The 19,247-nt window shown below is 38.0% G+C and overlaps 1 protein-coding gene across 2 annotated transcripts in view; it reads left to right on the top strand.

Moving 5' to 3' along the window:
* The window catches only part of LOC108439094 (anoctamin-1), a 30,538-nt gene extending 13,215 nt beyond the window's left edge, over positions 1–17,323 (top strand). Inside the window, exons 10-28 of one of the 2 annotated variants that reach the window (XM_017717333.2) lie at positions 187–251; positions 390–524; positions 1,602–1,762; positions 2,541–2,623; positions 2,723–2,746; positions 4,749–4,760; positions 6,081–6,158; positions 6,915–6,980; positions 8,787–8,861; positions 8,963–9,164; positions 9,362–9,473; positions 9,677–9,734; positions 9,815–9,915; positions 10,071–10,222; positions 11,747–11,899; positions 12,472–12,524; positions 12,887–13,068; positions 13,572–13,677; positions 13,812–17,323. In XM_017717333.2, coding sequence (XP_017572822.1) covers positions 187–251; positions 390–524; positions 1,602–1,762; positions 2,541–2,623; positions 2,723–2,746; positions 4,749–4,760; positions 6,081–6,158; positions 6,915–6,980; positions 8,787–8,861; positions 8,963–9,164; positions 9,362–9,473; positions 9,677–9,734; positions 9,815–9,915; positions 10,071–10,222; positions 11,747–11,899; positions 12,472–12,524; positions 12,887–13,068; positions 13,572–13,677; positions 13,812–15,071 — 3,078 coding nt within the window. In that variant the 3' untranslated portion in view covers positions 15,072–17,323. The remainder of the gene's footprint in view (positions 1–186; positions 252–389; positions 525–1,601; positions 1,763–2,540; positions 2,624–2,722; positions 2,747–4,748; positions 4,761–6,080; positions 6,159–6,914; positions 6,981–8,786; positions 8,862–8,962; positions 9,165–9,361; positions 9,474–9,676; positions 9,735–9,814; positions 9,916–10,070; positions 10,223–11,746; positions 11,900–12,471; positions 12,525–12,886; positions 13,069–13,571; positions 13,678–13,811) is intronic. The other variant, XM_017717418.2, reaches the window with a different exon arrangement.
* Positions 17,324–19,247: the final 1,924 nt, after the last annotated feature.

Here is a 19,247-nt window from a genome sequence, read left to right as displayed (position 1 = left end):
ACTGATATTAGGCAATGGTGACATTATTACCTGAGTATTTGTTAACCCCTTTAACTGCAAGCATAATAACTACTATGAAGCTCACATGTAAGTTATGTAGTTATGAATGAGGAACTGAACTGTGGACCAACAGATCACTGTCTGGGAGTTTAAGGGGTTAAGAAGCACATTTTATATATCCCTCAGATGTTACATGAAGAATGGGCCAACTATGGAGTTTTCTTCAAATATCAACCAGCTGACCTTATCAGGTACCACCATGGACTTAAAAAGTGCCCTAAATACATTACAATACGTGGAGACAATACTAGGAGAATGGTCAGTATATATTTTTTAAGGTGTGTGTGTGTGTTTGTTTTCTGAATGGCTGGTTGTCTTCTGCTCTATAGGAAGTACTTTGGAGAGAAGATCGGTCTGTATTTTGCCTGGTTGGGAGTGTATACACAGCTGTTAATTCCAGCCTCTGCAATGGGCATTGTAGTATTCCTCTATGGATGGCTGACTGTAGATACCAATGTGCCCAGGTACACACTGTGAAAAACATGTTATAAAATTATGCAGTACTCTGCGAAATTCAGAGACCATCCTTCTTTTTCAGTGTCAGAACAAAGCAGAAAACACTTTTTATTTAACATAAAATTACACAGAAGATTCAAAAAATTAAATATCTAAATATTACATAATACATATTACACAAAGATATTGTGGTATCTGCCATGGGCTTTGCTGCCACGGGGGGCTTTAGGGGGTGTGACAGGTGGTTGTCACGCTCCCGGCAGAAGAAGGGTGTTTGTTGTAGCTGTTGTTGTTGCTGTATGTGTCTTAATGCGTTGCATTTGGGTAGTAAAACTCGTATCGATATTTTTCTACACCCCCAAAGATCAGTCTTAGAAGTTGGTTGCAATGTTACAAAAACACATTCAATAATATCAAAGTCTGGACTTTAGATTTCTTCATTTTAGGTTTTTAGGTTTTCTTCATTTTTTGTCTGTTTCCTTTTCTCAGTAAGGGCTTCTTGACAGATACACATCCTTTCAGACTCAGAGCATTGAGTTGTTTTTTCATTTTGAAGGGATGGACTGAAACATCTATGAATTATTTTAGGATCTAAAGCAAGAGTGGAGCTTGATTTTCTCCTCTCTCTCAAAGAGGAAAGCTTTAACTACTGTTGGATGACAGTGACAGCTGTGACAGTTTTGGTAGTCTACTAGATCCTGCAAGGTGGTTATAAGTCCCATTTTCTCTGTATTTTTAATATTTTGAAAAGATTGGGAAACAATCTTTTCCTTTGACTTTCCTCAATCTTATACAAGCACAATAAACATTATCTTATATTTGATCTCTTCTGAAATGTCTGGTGTATAATGCCCATTTTGATTGGAAATTAAATAAATTAGGGGTGGTCTCTGTCTTTTCCACAGTACTGTTTGTAAATGAATAATTTATCTTTCTCTAGTACCTATTATCTACCTAAATATCTATCTATCTATCTATCTATCTATCTATCTATCTATCTATCTATCTATCTATCTATCTATCTATCTATCTATCTATCTATCTATCTATCTATCTATCTATCTATCTATTCCTATGTCTCTCAGTCAGGAGATGTGTGATGAGCGCCTGAATTTCACCATGTGTCCCCTGTGCGATCGAGTGTGTGATTACTGGCAGCTGAGCAGTATGTGCAGCACAGCGCGTGCCAGCTATCTGTTTGACAACCATGCCACTGTAGCCTTTGCCATCTTTATGTCTCTGTGGGGTAAGTACACTCAGTGTGAGTGGGTACTGGCAGAAATCTGTTTGTAAACATTCTGTTGAGAGCTGGGTGGATAGAGTCTCACTGTATGTGTGTGTGCAACAGTGCAGCATTTAACAACATGCAAGTGTTTCTCTGTGCAAATGTCTGATTGATATGCATATATGTGCTGTATGTACTGTGTGAACGAGAAGTGCTGTGCATGCACAGCCTATCAAGAGTTTCTTTCTGTTGAAAGTTGGAGTTTGAGTTGGAGTTTTACAGTTACTTTTCAATTAAGTAAGAAAAAATACCTGCATAGGTTCTTTGACTTAAAGCAGCTTTTCACTAATACTTTGAGTTTATTTTGTAACACCCAGCATCATTTCAACCTAAGTGTTGTACTCCAGAAAAGCTGCATTTTATCGGTTACTGCAGTTGTAATCCTTTATGAATAACTGTTATATTTTTCCGTAATGCTAATCTAGACAGATGCTATTTTAATTCTACATTTTATAAATCTTTATCAATATCAGCAGATAGGTACATTAAAAATATCAGATATCAGCATCAGCCCACAGTTCTCATTGTGGAGCATCTCTAATGGACAGTGCATGTTTACCAGAGCAGTGCCAGTACACAGACATTTAAAGCAGACAGATGGTTGGGGTGAAATTAGTTTAATTGGTGGTTCTCACTGCACTGAGTGTATATCTATTTTTAGGATTGGTCAGTATTGCAGACAGTTACAGTTACATATGTAAACGTATGTGTTATGTGTTTGTTGTCCATATGTGCACAGCTGCTGTCTTTCTGGAGCACTGGAAGAGGAGACAGAGGTGTCTGCAGCACAGGTGGGATCTGACAGACATGGAAGAGGAGGAGGTAGGGACCCTATTTACCACAACCCACAATCTCCCAGTCTGAAGCCCAAACACCAGTTTGACTCCAGCCCAAAACATGTGTGTGTGTCTGTTTTTATAGATGTGTTTCATGCGTGGCAAAAAGGTTTGTGTTCTGCCTAAAGGGCTTTTAAAAAGTGCTTAAATACATTCTGTCATACATACTGAAACCACACCTAGTGTTTGTATACCTCAGTCCCATTACAGTGGCCCCAGAAAGTATTTGGACACTTTAACCATAGGTGAACTTTTGTCAGGTTCTTTAGTTTACTTAATAGAATCAACAAAAACATATTTATTTTAGAGAAGCATTTTTAGTGAAATTAAACATTAAACTGATGGTAGACTCTTTCTTTGGAGAAAGCCCTTCAAGTGGATAAAAAACACACAAGCTGCATTCTGAAAGATCTAGGGATGTTTAATATAAATCACTTTTAGTTTAACATTTTGTTTCCTAAAACATTGAACTTTTTTGTAAGGCACAAATGTCTAAATACCTTATGTGGCCACTCTACATTCAGTGAAAGCATGGCTTGGTTGTTGTGTTCACCTTTTTTTTCATCAGTTAAGCTGTTTACTTGCTCGAATATCAGTGTAAACACAAAGTGGTCCCAGCTATATTATGCACATAAGTGGGCTTTGTGAAACAAAGGCATCTTTGAATTTACCCATTTGCATTGCTGGCATCATTCTTTATAGTGGTGATCCACTGATGGTATCTGGGGATCTCCAGTAGATAGCCTAACAGATGAAATATTGCTGCTTTAACCTTAGTGTTCTTATAAGCTAAATACCCAGGAGCTGAGTTCCACACCAAAGCGGGAAAAAACGATATTCTGGAAAGTAACATATGTTTCTCCAAAATATGTATATACCTTTCAGCATTAATGGTGCCAAGTTTTCCATGCAAGGGGCACTTATACATCCCAATACCACAGCAAAACTTTTTAAGACATTTAAACTTTACACTGGTAACAGTAAAGTCCTTTTCCTCTTTGGCCTTGAGAACGTAATATCCATTATTTCCATAAACAATTCTGAAATTCTGAAAGATTGACCCATCAAACCACAGCACACGTTTCAGGTGCGCATCATTCCATTTTAGATGAGGTTCAGTCCAAAGGAGTTGGCATTGTTTTTGGATGTTGACATGTCTTCCACTGTGTATAGTATTGCATTTGTGGATGTAGTGACAAACAGTGTTTATTGACAATGATTTGTCAAAGAGTTCCCGTGCCCATGCAGTGATATCCATCACAGAAGCATGTCGGTTTTTAATGTAGTGCCATCTGAGGGATCAGATGTTATAGCCATTTAGTTGTGGTTTTCAGCCTTGCCCTTTGTGCACAGACATTTCTTTGGATTCCCTGAATCTTTTGATGGTATTATGCACTGTAGAGGGTGAAATGCCTAAAATCTTTGCAATGGGTGATTTAGGAATGTTGTTCTTAAACTATAGAATAATTAATTTATGTATTCAGGTGGAGAGCCCTGGCTCATCCTTGCTCGTGAAGGACTAGGTCTTTTCTGCATGCTTCTTTTATACCCAAGCATGATTGTGTCACTTCATTAAAATGTTTTTTGAACATTTCACAACATTCCTAATATAACATTGCTCCTCTCCCAGCCTTTCTGGAAGCCGTTGCATGCATTAATTTCAGAATGAACTTAAATGGCAAACCATTTAATATCTTGTCTTTTAATCTTTTTGTCTAAATATAGGTCAAATCAGATGTACAAATCACTGCTTATTTTTGCATTTCACATACTGAACGTTTTGGAATTTTTGTATATCAGCTTTCAACAATGACTTTATTTATATTCATGAACACATACACATATTGAACATATAGAACACAGTAAACATTAATGTTTTGCTGGAAATGTCCTCTGAGTGGATAACCCACTGAGATATCAATACAAACTCCCAGATGTGAGGTAGTACTTTTGAACCTACCTCTCCTCCTTTCCCTTCTCCTGTCTCCTATTTTCTTGCAATTACATTCTATTTCCAGCTTGCAATCAGAATGCAGTTAATTATTGATGCACTGGATTAATTTTGTTTTTGTTTTCTTGGATGTTCCTTCTCTGAATGCTGATAATTATAGGATGGAGCTGAGGTGAGTTTATTTTCTCTTTCATGGTTTATTTATGGTTTTTTTTTGCTTTCTGGTCCCGGCAGTGAATGTGCTCAGTGTTAGATGTATGATTCCACTCTGAGGTGGGTTAGACAAGCTCACTGGGGATTAACTTTGAAGAAGCCTTTGTATCAATGGCTGCTGTATCCTTAACCCTAAGGTCAGACCACTAACACTGATCTTATCCATGATAGTGTGCTTTGCAATAAGTGTCATTAGCCTTTTTGCTTTAACGTAAACTATTCACTGAACGCTGACTCGTGTGTTAATCCCGACCCCTAAATCAGACACTGATATCATGCTCTCATTGCATAAGACTTGCGTGTCATATTAACATAAGGCATTCCTTTTGTCATTTGTTGAAGTTTTATTGGAATTGCATTTTCTGTCATTGTTTTTGTTAAGTAAACAGAACTTTTCTATTATATTTGTTGTAAATAGTTGCTTATAAATTTCTGAAGGTATCTGACAATGTCAGTCTAGTTATATCACAAAGAAAGTAACTAAGATGGGTTATAGCTGCTTCATATACTTAAACTGTGAGACAAACATGTTTCATAGATGATGTAGCATTCTTTTTGGATGTTCTAGTTTCTTCACACTTTAAATCTTTAGAGGCCCAAGACCTGCTGGTGGGTCTTGGATTCCATTCCAAACCCCTATAACCAAAGAATAACACAGGCAGTTTAAACAGTATTTTTTTCACATCTTTTGTTATTTTTAATCTTTTATCTTCTATCTGAATTGGTTTTCTTGTAAGTGCGGCTGTTGGCAAGTACTATGCATTAAAGTCTCTTTTTCCTTTTGTCAGTGTGTCCCAAATTCTGATGTGCACTGTTTAAACTACTTTTGTTGAGTAGTCAATATCTTTTGTTGCTTTTGTTTCATAGACTCTAAAATCTTTGTTAGTTTATGCACATGTATTCCAAAGGTGGATAAATAAAGCTTGAGTTTACATCTGAAATCAATGCCTCAACTATAACTTTTTAACCACATCTTTAAAATGACTGTGTTTTGTCTAGGGTCATTCTAAAAGCTTGGCAATAATGACACACAGGCTTTGCCTTAAGTATCTTTAAGGTGAAGCTGGATATTCCCTGCTTAGCAAAACTTAATTAATTAAAGAAATATTTCATGATAAACTAAATTTAAAAATGCATCGTTATGCATTTTATGTGTTATGCCAAACATTTTTTGTAGCATTTTGTAGATTTGAATAGACTGAATTTCTGCTCTTGCTGTAATTTTCTTTTGTCCTGGAGTAACAAAACTGTGTTCTGTTTTTCTTGTCATGTTTCACAGGATGAGCTTCGTCCAGCATATGAAGATTTTCTCCTTCAGAAGCGACAGAAGAAAGGCAAGAACAAAAAGAAAGAAGAGGTATGAGCAATGATTATTTATCTTTACATTAATACATTCCTTTTATATTTGAAAAAAAAATCCTCTTGCTTCAAATGTATTCAGTTAGCCAAGATATGTTTGATGTCAAAAGTTGCTCCCAGAGTCCTGTGTTCCCAGGGACCTATGTTCTTAAGATCCTATGTTCTCAGGACCCCATGCATATTACATATGCATACTACATTCTGTCTTTCCAAAAAACAGTTTGCAAAGCTACACTGTAAGAAATAAAGATATAAATATACCTTCTGTGAAGGTACATGATTTATTCATCAAAGTACAAACAACGTAAATGTACCTACAAAGGTACAACAGTGATTTTAAGATCCGGTTGTGCATTTTAAATACGTTTTTTCCACTGGAAAAATGGACCAAAGTACATAAAATATAGAAGTAGCGGCTTGAAGCCTGAATTTTGTCTGTTCCTTTGTCTTGTTGACCATTTCGTACATTGCTAATAAGAAGCAGTTAGGAGAAAGGGGAAAATTGTGTATAGCTGATATTGGTGTAAACATAGAGGATTGAGATATGTGAGTTTTTGTTTGTGTTTGTTTACTATTTGCTTTACTATTTGTGTGTTTGTGGACCAGAAAAGTTAAGAAGGAATGTATTTGTGTGTGTGTGTGTATGTGTGTGTGTGTGTGTGTGTGTGTGTGTGTGTGTGTGTGTGTGTGTGTGTGTGTGTGTGTGTGTGTGTGTGCGTGTGGACATTCATGATTAATCTCCACTGTTTTGCAGCCGGATGGGAGAACAGATGACATAGGTAGAGAGAAGCTGCTGTCTGCTAAAGGAGGACAACCACCGGTGAGAGCGCTCAGGGTTGGGGGGTGGAGAGAATCAGAAACAGTTTGTGTTTGTATGTGACTCACTGAGAAGGAACGGATTGAAAGAGAGAGAGAGTGAGAGAGAGAGTAGTGGAATGAGAGAAAGCGAGAGGGGTGGGGGGGAGAGAGAGAGAGAGAGAGAGAGAGAGCTAATCAACTTATCAGAGAGAGAGAGAGGTGGTGCTTTGGGGATAATGTTATTAGATGTCAGTCAGCTGTCAGTCAGATGTGGAGTGGTCAGTGCACTCTGTACTGACCTCGTAGACAGGTCCCACCTGCTTTTCCTCTCGCGCCTCTCTAACTTCCTGTCTAATTAGATAATGAGTGGGTGAGGCTATGTGTATGTATTTGAGTGCTGTTTTTATGCATGCCATACATGATTATACAAACTAAATGAGACATTAGAGATGGTAGCAATTTCTGCTTATGAGATTTTACGGATTTTTATTACTGCTTTTGTGCCCTTCTAAGTCTATCTGGTGTCAACACACACGCATGCACACACATACAAAGGCCCGCCTCCACACAGACACACATTGCACGCATACACACTGAAAGTGCTGAAAGCAGATTACCCCTCCTGGGTATTCCACACAGTAGATTATGTGGGATTAGAGTCAGAGCTGGATTAAAACACACAAGTTAAAGTGGTGCCCTTCCTCTAATCAAAGACACATGCTTGGTATATGTGTGTGGAGGGGGGTGTCTGAGTGTGTGGTGAGTGAGAATCTGGGAATGTGTCTGTTTTGAGTGTTTCTACACCAGAACTTTCTTTCATTAAAGTCATCAAATGGTTCAGACTGCTTCCTCTTACTGATCCACATTACCTATTCCATCTACTCCTTTGGTATAAAGTATTAGTACATTTTTACACATTCTATACTTTTTTGTGTAGAATGTATAGTACTTTGCCAAAGTCAAAGACCACCCTTCATTTCTTCAGTTATTAGTCAAAATTACTAGTTATTTATTTTTCAAATGATATTTCTGAGGAGATTACAAATAAAATAATCCACTTGCATAAGAAAGAGGAGAGTCAAATGAGAATAAGTGAATAAGTAAAAATCAGGAGTTTCCAGAACTGGAAAATTATTCAAATATATAGAAAAAATGGAACACCTCCACCAAAACAGATACCATTAGACAAACAGTATTCACCTTTGAGAGAGAGGAAAACATCAAACTCCACGAGTGTTTCTGTCCATCTTTCCACTGTGCTTCCAACTCCATCCTTCTAACTCAACACATCCTTCTAACTCAACACTATATGTCTGAAAGGATGTGTAGCTGTCAAGAAGCCCTGACTGAGACAAAGAAATACACAATGAAGAACATTTGCAACTCAAAGATGCTGCTGGTGTTCTCAGATAAAAAAGACTGACCGCCCCAGTGTCCATTATTTAATGTGTTTAGGATTACTTGGATCATGAGAAGCACAAAAAATAAGCAGCCAATTTCTAAGAACTTAGTGGTGGTGTAAAAATGATCCTTGCACATTTCTTTAAAAAACTGAAAGCAAGTGTCAGGCATGGAAAAGGGTGAACACACTAAACACTGCTGTTATTATATTTAGAAGAAATTGAAAAAAAATCGGGTTGCCTTTTTTTCAGTACTGTATAAATAATATATAGTGTTTATACTAAATTGTATTATTAAAATGCACTTTAAAAAAAGGTAAAAATATTCTTTTGAATTAATATGTCAGTAACGTCAAGGTTTGTTGTGGTAATCTTTTAAATATGTGAGAGATGATGCATATATTGAGTAATATATAATTGTTTTGTAGATTGCTTCAGAATCTCTTACATGGAAGGACCGGTTGCCAGGATATTGTGTCAATGTATCCTCTATACTTCTTATGGTTAGTATTTGTGTCTCTATATGTTAACGCTAATTTATTCACATATGCATAATTGGCATCCCTTTACTATCTTTCTTCCCTCCTTTCTGCCTTTGTTTCAGGTGGGGGTGACGTTCTCTGCAGTCTTCGGTGTCATTCTGTACCGGATCATTGTTTTCGCAGTGATGTCAATGAACCCTGACCATGAGGCCAAAGCCAATGTGCGTGTTACTGTGACAACCACTGCTGTCATCATCAACCTTCTGGTGGTATTGGTGCTGGATGAGATCTACGGGGCTGTGGCAGTCTGGATCACAGAACTGGGTCAGTCAGTGTGCTTGTGTATGTGTGTGGGAGAGCAAGAGGGAGAGAGAGAGAGAGAGAGAGAGAGAGAGAGTTTATTGCTTATTGCTGATTAATGATGAATGGCATTTCAGCACAGAGATGTAATTATTCCATAATTTTATGACAGAGATGCCATGACCCTAATGTTGCTAAATAGTCAATGATAATGTTTTCAGAGATCCCAAGGACTGAGGCAGCATTTGAGGAACACCTGATCCTGAAGGCTTTTCTGCTCAAGAGTATGAATGCTTTTGCACCTGTCTTCTATGTGGCCTTCTTCAAGGGCAGGTTAGTCATGACCACACATGCACAGAGTGCCATAGATATTCATATGCACACAGATTTGGAACATGATATGTGTACATGGATTGATAGGCAGTGCTCTTGAGCAGCGTGGATGGTGGAAGTACAATATGTTGTGTAATGTGTAGTGTTGCAGGCAGTATGAAGCACTGCATTTATCTAACTCTAAACCCTGTCGGGTCATTAAGGTTTGCAGGTCGTCCAGGTGACTATGTGTACGTCTTTAAAGACTTCCGCATGGAGGAGGTATGAACTCAAACTGTTAACTATGATTGCGTTTGTGCAGTTTTCCACTTGTATAATGGTCAATTACTTGTGTGTTATAGTGTGCTCCAGCAGGCTGTCTTATTGAAGTCTGCATACAGCTTGGAATGATCATGCTGGGGAAGCAGCTTATCCAAAATAATGTGTTTGAGATTGCTATTCCGTGAGTTTTATGCACACAAATGCTGCCATGTTTTCTTATTTAACCAATTTTTCTATACACCCTGAGGACTTTCATATATGTTCCATAAATTCTTTGACAATATGAGCTCTAGAAGAACTTCAGTGCTCAGCCAACCCTTCTCTCTCCTTCTCTAGAAAGCTAAAGAAGATGTATCGTACATATAAGGAGGAGAAGGAAGGAGGGGAGAAGAAGAAAAGCAAGGATCCAAATCGCCCACGACACCGGTGGGATTTAGATTATGAGCTGGAGCCATATGAGGGCTTGAGTCCTGAGTACATGGAAATGAGTGAGTATCATTTTGAATCCCAAGTTTGTAAGTTTGTTTGGTGAGATTCATTGAGATTGAAATCAATGCATTTTTCTCCTGCACCATGACATAATTTTGAGTGAAACATATTGCAGAGAAGTCACAGTAAACAAAAATCTGATGTTTTAAAGGCAGCCAAAAGTCATTTATTCTGATAGAATATAATGGGAAAACAAAACCTTTGACTTTAAATGATATGATATTGTTACTATAATAGCAAATCCATGCATCTCCATGTTTGTGCATCATTTACGCACACATCGGCCCTTACAATGTTTTCAGAAATGGAATCTCTTTACATTCAAGCTGCATTATGTAAGAAGATTTCTTGTTAAAATTTAAACAAGTAGTATTCAAAGTAGTTTTTTTGGACATCATATGTTGTTAGATTTTAATGTTATGTACACAGGCTCTAAAGAAGATCCAGCTCAATGTTTAGGTCTCAAATGCAAAATCGGCAATATGACAATATGATATATATATAACTTACAGTTTTGACTGAGTTCTCTTTGACTACTTTTTCAATGTACTCACAATCATACAATTCATCCACTCATGGGGGTCTGAAGCACAATTTATATTACAAAATATTACAAAATGTTTTTCCCCATGTTGCATGTAATTAACAGGTACCAGTACAGAAGTCTGCAAATCCCAAAATCTAGAATGGAGTAGCTTTTACTTGCATTTAATTTAAAAATGTTTTCCCTGCTTGCCTGGAAAGTTACCATTTTGGAGATGATTTATGCTTAATAAGAGCAGGAACATGAACTAGCAAAGGAAAATGGTTTATTTTGTTTGTATTTTATGGTGACTTTAAATTTGATGGTACATCAGAATCAGAAATGTTCTGTTTTTTGGACAAGTAAACAATCAATTCGAAGTACTTAAGGTATTTGTCATGGCAGTAGCTCTCACAGATAGAGACAAGCATAGTAACATTACATAAATAATAGTAAATTGACAGAACATTGATGGTGTAGTGGTAATTGATCTTGACTGTGAGTGAAGAAGCTGTGTAGATCTGTTCTTGTGCACTGCAGGTGAATTCGCATAGTGCATTGCATCAAACTGTGAGCATATTCATATGAGATTTAGGGCCCTTCAGTTGCAGTGTTACCATTTCTAAATGAACCTCAGTTAAGTTGCCATCTCACCCTTATTCTTAGTGCAGTAATTGGAGTTTTGAGTCTCACACAAAGTGTAATTTATGTCGCTAAAATTTACTGCTACAGCAGCAGTTGGTATGATTAAATTAAATACTGTTATTTCCAGCCAGGGAACAACGGTCATGGGATTTAGATTGTTGACAATTTGTGAAACATTTTAATCCTTACTGGCTGTAGTGTGCAAGGGTCTGGAAACATGCCAGATTGCAAGGTAAAATAATAAATTCCTAGTGTTTAAGAAGGTAGAGAGCCTGTTGTTCAAGAACCAAAACTGTAAGAAAAATCACAACCTATGGTACTGGTGCAATTAATCATTTACATTTGTTTTCCACAGTTATTCAATATGGATTTGTTACACTCTTTGTGGCATCTTTCCCGTTGGCTCCTGTCTTTGCTTTACTCAATAATGTCATTGAGATTCGCCTCGATGCTGCAAAATTTGTCACTGAAATACGGCGGCCTGATGCTGTCAGAGCAAAGGAGATCGGTATGAATCTAATTACATACACTTCTATGCAAAAGTCAGAGACAACCATTCATTTATTTAATTTCCAGTCAAAATGGCCTTTAAATAAAAATAATAAGTAAAAATAATTAAAAATGAGACAGAGGGTTTAAATACTAAATAATATATCCATTCAGCATTTGGTGTGTACGCCCTTTGCCCTTATTACAGTTTCCATTTTTTCAGGAGACTTGCTTTCAGTGTTTCAGAGAAATCTGCATGGATATTTTCCACACCTCTGAAGTTCAGTCTTAGACATTGGTTCCATTTTCTGCTTCTCATGAGACAAATAACACCAAATATATTCAATAATATTGAGGTCTGGACTGGGGCAGGTAGTCCAGTGTTCTGAAAATACCAGCGGCTTCTCAGTTAGATTTTTTGTTTAATGTTCTTATATATATTTAGACATATCTCCCCCCAAAAAAACAAAACTTGGAATTATTAATTACCATTTTCACTGGAAATTACACATACAAAGTCAGTTTGGCTTTTCAATTTGTTTTGTGTATTTTCTGCTCAGTGTACTTAGATTCTCTTTGTTTTTTCCTTAGGCATATGGTACAACATCCTGAGTGGGATAAGCAAGTTCGCTGTTATCACCAATGTATGTAACAAACAAATTTTTTTGTTTATGCTACGTTATGTGCATGTCGAATTGAGACACTGATTAATGATTTACATTTTTTTTTTTAATCCAGTGTTAGTCAGTGCTAGCCATATACTGTATAAAATACAGACATAAACTGTATAAAGACTTTTAGCACCATAGAGATTTAAAGCAGTAAATGATATCTGTATTATGGCAGGTTTACGCCAAAGTTTAAACACAAGGACTCTGAAACAACAACTCTCTCCTTCTTTCCTTTTTCTTTATTTCCTTTTTCTTTCTTTCTTTCTTTCTTTCTTTCTTTCTTTCTTTCTTTCTTTCTTTCTTTGCCTCTCCCTCTCTCTCTCTCTCTCTCTCAGGCATTTGTTATTTCCTTCACATCAGAGTTTATTCCTCGGATGGTATATCAGTATCTGTATAGTGACACAGGGACAATGCATGGCTTTACAGACCACACACTGGCTTACTTCAACACCAGCAACTTTAAACCTGGAACCGCACCCAACAGCACACGCTTCGACAGGGAGCTCCGTATCTGCAGGTGTGCACGAGGACCCAAATATACACACATGGCCACATGTGCACACACACACCCACAGACCCTTATCTACATTACTAAGTGTGCCTAACTCTAAAGAACTTATATCACAGAAAAAAATGAATTTGCCTTTATTTTTTTAAACAAGGGAGTTATATGCAAACATTGTTAAAACCTACAATTCACTACCCAGTTCATACAGTCCACATCTAAAAACTATTCTATTCTATATAGTCCGTTTTAAATTTGTTTACATCCATCTATTCAGCCTACAGGAGTTTGGCTTCTCACATTCATATTGAAGTTCTATAGAATGTTTCATGTGTAAGAACTTGTTGAATAAGGCACAAAAACATGGCAGCTAAACAGAAAAGTGAATTCTAAGGGATAAATACATGTAGGAAAGTGTACCTCAGAGAAAGACAAAAAAATGTAAGATATGGGCCTTCTAGTATTAACATAAACAGTCTCTCTATGCCTGTGTTCTCTCTCTCTTTCTCTTTCAGGTATAAAGACTATCGAGATCCCCCTTGGTCACCTGAGTCATATCAGCTCTCTAAGCAGTATTGGTCTGTGCTAGCTGCCCGACTGGCCTTTGTCATCTTCTTCCAGGTCAGTGGAACAACTTTTATTTTCTAGTCATGGTTTCATTTTGTTTTGTATTTTAATGGAGATCTTTATCAAACTGTCAATTATCCCATATTTATATAATTTCGTCTTTGAGCATTTTACATTGTGTATTTCAGAATCTGGCAATGTTCCTCAGTATGCTAGTGGCTTGGTTGATTCCTGATGTGCCACGCTCTCTGAAGGAGCGGGTGAAACGAGAAAAAGTCCTGCTGCTGGATCTTCTCCTCAGTGAGGAGGCAGAGAAACAGCGTCAGCACTCCCAGCGCCCTGCCAACATCAACATCACCATTAAGAGCCCAGAAGAGCCAGAGTGCATCACAGTGCCTCAGAGCCAATCAGCTGAGGACCTGAACGAGCTTCAGAATGCAGTCAGAGAGACTAAGCTCGAACTGGTAGCAGAGGAACCTGTCACCACCAACAGTCAGCCTGAACCTGGTTCACCCACTGAAACCATTGGCAGCCCACAGTCACCTTCCAATCCTTGTATCACATCAGATCCTCCACTGAATCCAAGTCAGGCAAAAAGAGAAGCCCACTCTCGAGAGTTTGACCTGGATAGGCCTTCACCTCAAGATCCCAGCTCCAGGCCCAGGAGCCGCTGCCGAACCCTTCCTCCCAGGCACAGAGGCAATGAAGCAGGAGACAGCTCATGCAAAGCCAGTCACTCTGCAAGCTATGTACAACTCAGCCAGAAGATTCCTCCATCACCCAGTGAGCTCCTACATAGTACCTCCAAAGTACCATCACAACTTCCATCTAAAAAAGATCTTTCCAGCAGCCAGCACTCTACATTGTCCCGACCTCACTCTAAAACAGAACTCTCTGGCAGCCAATCATCTGTGCTGTCACGCCCCCCATCCAAAACAGAGCTTTCAAACAGCCAATCCGGAGCATTGCCCCGCCCTCCATCTAAGCAGGAAATCACAAACAGCCAAGCAGCAGTGGTGCGTTCACCATCCAAGCCAGAGTTTACAAGCAGCCAATCTACAGCACTGCCGCAACCTCCATCTAAACAGGAAATCACAAGTAGCCAAGCAACAATGACTCGTTCGCCATCCAAGCCAGAGTTTACAGGCAGCCAACCAACAGCACTGCCACGACCTCCCTCTAGACCAGAATTATCGAGCAGTCAGTCAACTGCATTGCCAAGACCACCATCCAAGCCTGAGCTGATGGCTAGCATTGCAAAAGGACTTCCCCTGCAGGACCCAAGCACAAGAGCCAAGTCCCGTTGTCAGACTCTCCCCCCTAGGCAAAGAGGACCTGATGCTGTGGAAAACTCAACCCCCAGAGCCAGTCACTCCACCAGCTTTACACATCTCAGCCAGAAGGTCCCACCTTCACCCAGTGAGCTGACACGCAACACCCCCGTGTAAGCATAAGTGGACAAAGCAGAGTTCTACTCCATCCCTCCGACAGCTCTCAACCATTCACCTCTTCAGTGCCAGGCAACCCAGTCAACTCATTGTAAGGCCCACTGAGGGCAGGATCATCAGTAACTGTTTGTCTGTATATTGAGGTCTATTCCATCATGTTTGTGGTTAGATGATGGTCAGATTTTTTTTTTTTTGGTTGCCAAGTCATTTTGGGCACTGTTCTGTAAGTTGTGACATTGTGTTGGGATGCAGCTTCTGTACTCTTGTGTGCCAAGAGGTGCACTCTAGGGGTTTTTGTGTTTCACCAGAACTAAATCAGTTAGTTTAATGAAAATGTGACACATTCCAGTACTATAATTACATTACATTCACTTTACAAAGACTCTCTATTCTTTTTTGAATCTGGCTGGATAAGAAGTGAGTAAAAGGAGAACTCCCTTGGAGCTAGGGCTGAGTGGCTGCCATAATCAGCTGGGTGAACATCCAGAGGTTTTGTCCAGGGATACGTGTTGGCACCTATTCATTAAAAAAAAAAAAAATTCCTGTACATAGGGGATGTAATTCACATTGTAAAACCTGAAAATAAGCTGCTCAAATAATTTAAGTTTTGTGAAACTGTAAAAAGCATCAAACACAAGTGTTTTTAGGAAAAAATGCCTAAGGAAATTCCTATCCTTGAGACATGCCTCCTGAACCTTTAATCTTTAAGGCCACCAATTGCCTTGGCTCAGCTGAATCGTCCTTAATGTGTAATGTGTCAAGTGTAACTTCAATGGAGAATTATTGTCTTTTCTTCAATTCGTTGTGTATTTGTGCGCTTATTATTTCAAGTTGCAGTCAAGGCAGTTGGTTAGCCTAAACTAGCTTGAAGGAACCCAGCTTGTGGGTTTTATTTTTAGACAGTGCTTACAGATAAGATGAGGCATTCAATAGAGGGAAATCCTGGGACTCCATTTACATTTAGATTAATAGAAATAGATATATAGATTTAGATATAGACATAGACAGAAAATATTGCATTTTATAATACATAAATCAACTGAGCAGTCTTATTGTTTGGTTTTACAGTGATTCAACTCCAGCAACTCCACTATCACTAAGACATACTGGCTGTAAGTTTGTTATAAAACCAATATTATTCTCTAGTGGTAAGAAATTTCACAAATGTGAAAGATGCCACTATTAAAAGGTTATACTGGTAATGATTTTTTATGAACAATTCTGAATTCTTTACAGCCAAATTGGTTGATGGCCGATGTTCCGGCCGATTTTTATGAGCCTATTTTTTAATCCGGGTTTTACACTGTGTGGAGTAAATGGAGCACATTTCCAGGACTGTAATAGCCAAACTTGCAATATAAACAACACTATTTGCTCTTTAATGGGCAAAACTGGGACTTAAAATGTTTCAATTTTAAATCAATGTCCTATTTAAATGACATGAATCAAATAAAGGAGGCAGCTGTCTATTTAGCATAATGCAAAATTATGCTACAACATTTTGGTATATGTGTATCATCTTCATTTAGATACAGCACGAGTGCACTTACCTGGCTCATGTTATTTATGTGACGTAAATGCAACACAGATCTGCCAAAATAAAAACCATAAATTGGCTAATTGCTGATTTCATGTTTTAAGCAAAAATCTGCCAATTCCAATCTTGGTTTCCATTTGTACATCTCTATTAACTAAACAAAGTAAAAAATTCTGTTCTGAACAGCAGGAAGAAAGGGAGTCTTAATATACAATATCAACAATGATCACATTTCTAGCAAGAAATTACATCCACAGAACTTCAAGTGCACCTAAAACCATTTTTATGTTGACAAAAAAGTTTTGCTATGTTGTGATAAACCATAGCCAACATTAATAAGTGATATTTTAGAGCATTTAGTACAGAGTATTACTACATTATGTCAAAAATAACACTGTGCAGTCATTGTCTTCACAAAGTGAACTGTTATATAACTGTTTCAGAACAGACAATGAAATTGTTCAGGTAGAGGAACACAATGCCTCCTCCTCCAGAAGAGAGCACAAAGTGTGAATGTAGACTTGCTCTTTGCTGAGTGGCAATATGTGTATGATATGCATGGTGCTTTAGCCTGGGTTAAGTTAACTAAGCACAAATATGAGCCAGCATTTACGATGTAGAACAGTTCCATGTTACTTTTAGAGATCTTTAACTGCAACAATATTTTATAATATAAAGAAAAAAATATTATGACTGTTCATAATAAAAATCTGAATTAATGAAGTCTGTTTCTTCCTTTTGTGTTTGCAAGGCACTCTTCTTTCAACTAAGGCCTGGTGGTGCCAGGTTTGCTTTGATTCGTGGCATTATGCTTGACTGTATTCTAAATGACCACTAGAGAGAGCAAGAGCACCTTCACCTACATTGAGGACCAGAATACCTGTGAGGTCATGAGTGTGTGTCTGTATGTTCTGCTCACTGAGGTCACACCACTTTCAACCATGCTGAATCTCCAATCTGCTGTTGCTTTACTTGCTGCACTGTGTTCCTGATGTTCAGTGTTGAACAAAGAATTAGTGACATAATGAGAATTTGTTTCCTTTGTATACTGTGAAATATTAAACTCTTTTCTCTCAGGGGTGGGCCAGAAAGGGCACTGGCCCCAGTAAAAATCTGATTGGCCCTGTAATTCTCCTACTGTCAGTATTGAGAATTCTGAAGAAGAACTCTCTTCCCCAGCAGCAGATGTATATACAGTTGTAGTATTTTATTTTTATGTAATAAATGTTTATGAGCTGAGAGCTTTCAGGACTGCTGATAGGACTGGATAACATTAACTTAGCTAAAATTTCAGAAATATGTTGCTTTAATGATACTGATATATTGAACTTTTGTGTAAAAAGACAAAGTTCAAGCACATTATGGAGCCAATGTAAGCCTTTTAGAAGACAAGAACACAAATGATAAGCTGAGCTTTTAGGATAGCTTCTGTATATAATAGTTTTGGAGGGGCAACTTGAACACTGGGCAACAAAACACTGACCTTTTGACTTTGGTATGGTAAGAAACAGGTATTCAATTAATAAGTCAAAATACGTGGAAAGCAGTGCAATTTATGACGTGACTTGTATTTGCATAGCTGTTGAGTTTGCATTTGTCATGGGGGCAGTCGTGGGCTGGAGGTTAGGGACCTGGCCCTGTAACCGGAAGGTTGCTGGTTTGATCCCTGGCACCGACAGTCCATGACTGAGGTGTCCTTGAGCAAGACACCTAACCCCCAACTGCTCCCTGGGCACCATGGAGAGGGCTGCCCACCACTCTGAGTGTGCTCACTGCCCCCTAGTGTGTGTGTCTTCACTAGTGTGTATCTGGTGTTTCGCTTCACAGATGGGTTAAATGTAGAGGTGGAATTTCCCTAATTGTGGGATTTAAAAAGTATCACTTATTCTGAACATGGTAGTTTTGAAATGAATAGCTTCATGATTAAATATCTTACCATTTGTGCTACTTTTGTAAAATATGCACAATATACAGAATAAGCTATATCGGGGTCCAAACTTCTGAGACCACATTGAAAATCAGGATTTTTTTTTTAATTTAAGCCTGGAAATGACAGGTAAAATGAAAAATGTAACCAAATTTCTGATACTGACCATGTCACAAATTACCATTTTGTAAGTCTTATCTCTTCCAATAACGCTTGTGTTCAAAAGCTCAAGTGCACAAGTGCACAAAGCAAAAGGAGGGCATACCAAATACTAATAAATTCTAAAATTCATGTAAATATTATATAAATGTATATATATATATATATATATATATATATATATATATTATATAAAAATTGACAATTATTATGCTAATGATACCATTTGTTATGGAAAGGCAAAAGGAAAGCATTCTAACAAGTGGTCTCAGTCTGAGTTAAAATGTTTCCATTAGTCAAAACCCCACTGTATATCAGTAGTGTGCTTGATACTGCATAAATGTTATTATAACAAAAGTATTTAAAGATGTTATGAGAAAACTACACAATGCATTTCCTGAAGAGTAACTGCACAGCTTAAGCAATTCCCCAGTATGGTGGGTGGTATCCTGAGTGGTTGCTAAGGTATCTCAGGTGGTTGCTAAGGTGTTGCTAAGTGATTTCTATGGTAAAGCGCTTTCTATGGTATTCCAGGTGGTTGTTCATTAAGGTT

This window comes from Pygocentrus nattereri, chromosome 7 (assembly GCF_015220715.1).
Source record: "Pygocentrus nattereri isolate fPygNat1 chromosome 7, fPygNat1.pri, whole genome shotgun sequence".
NCBI classification, from domain to species: domain Eukaryota; kingdom Metazoa; phylum Chordata; class Actinopteri; order Characiformes; family Serrasalmidae; genus Pygocentrus; species Pygocentrus nattereri.
This window is presented reverse-complemented; position numbering and strand designations above follow the sequence as displayed.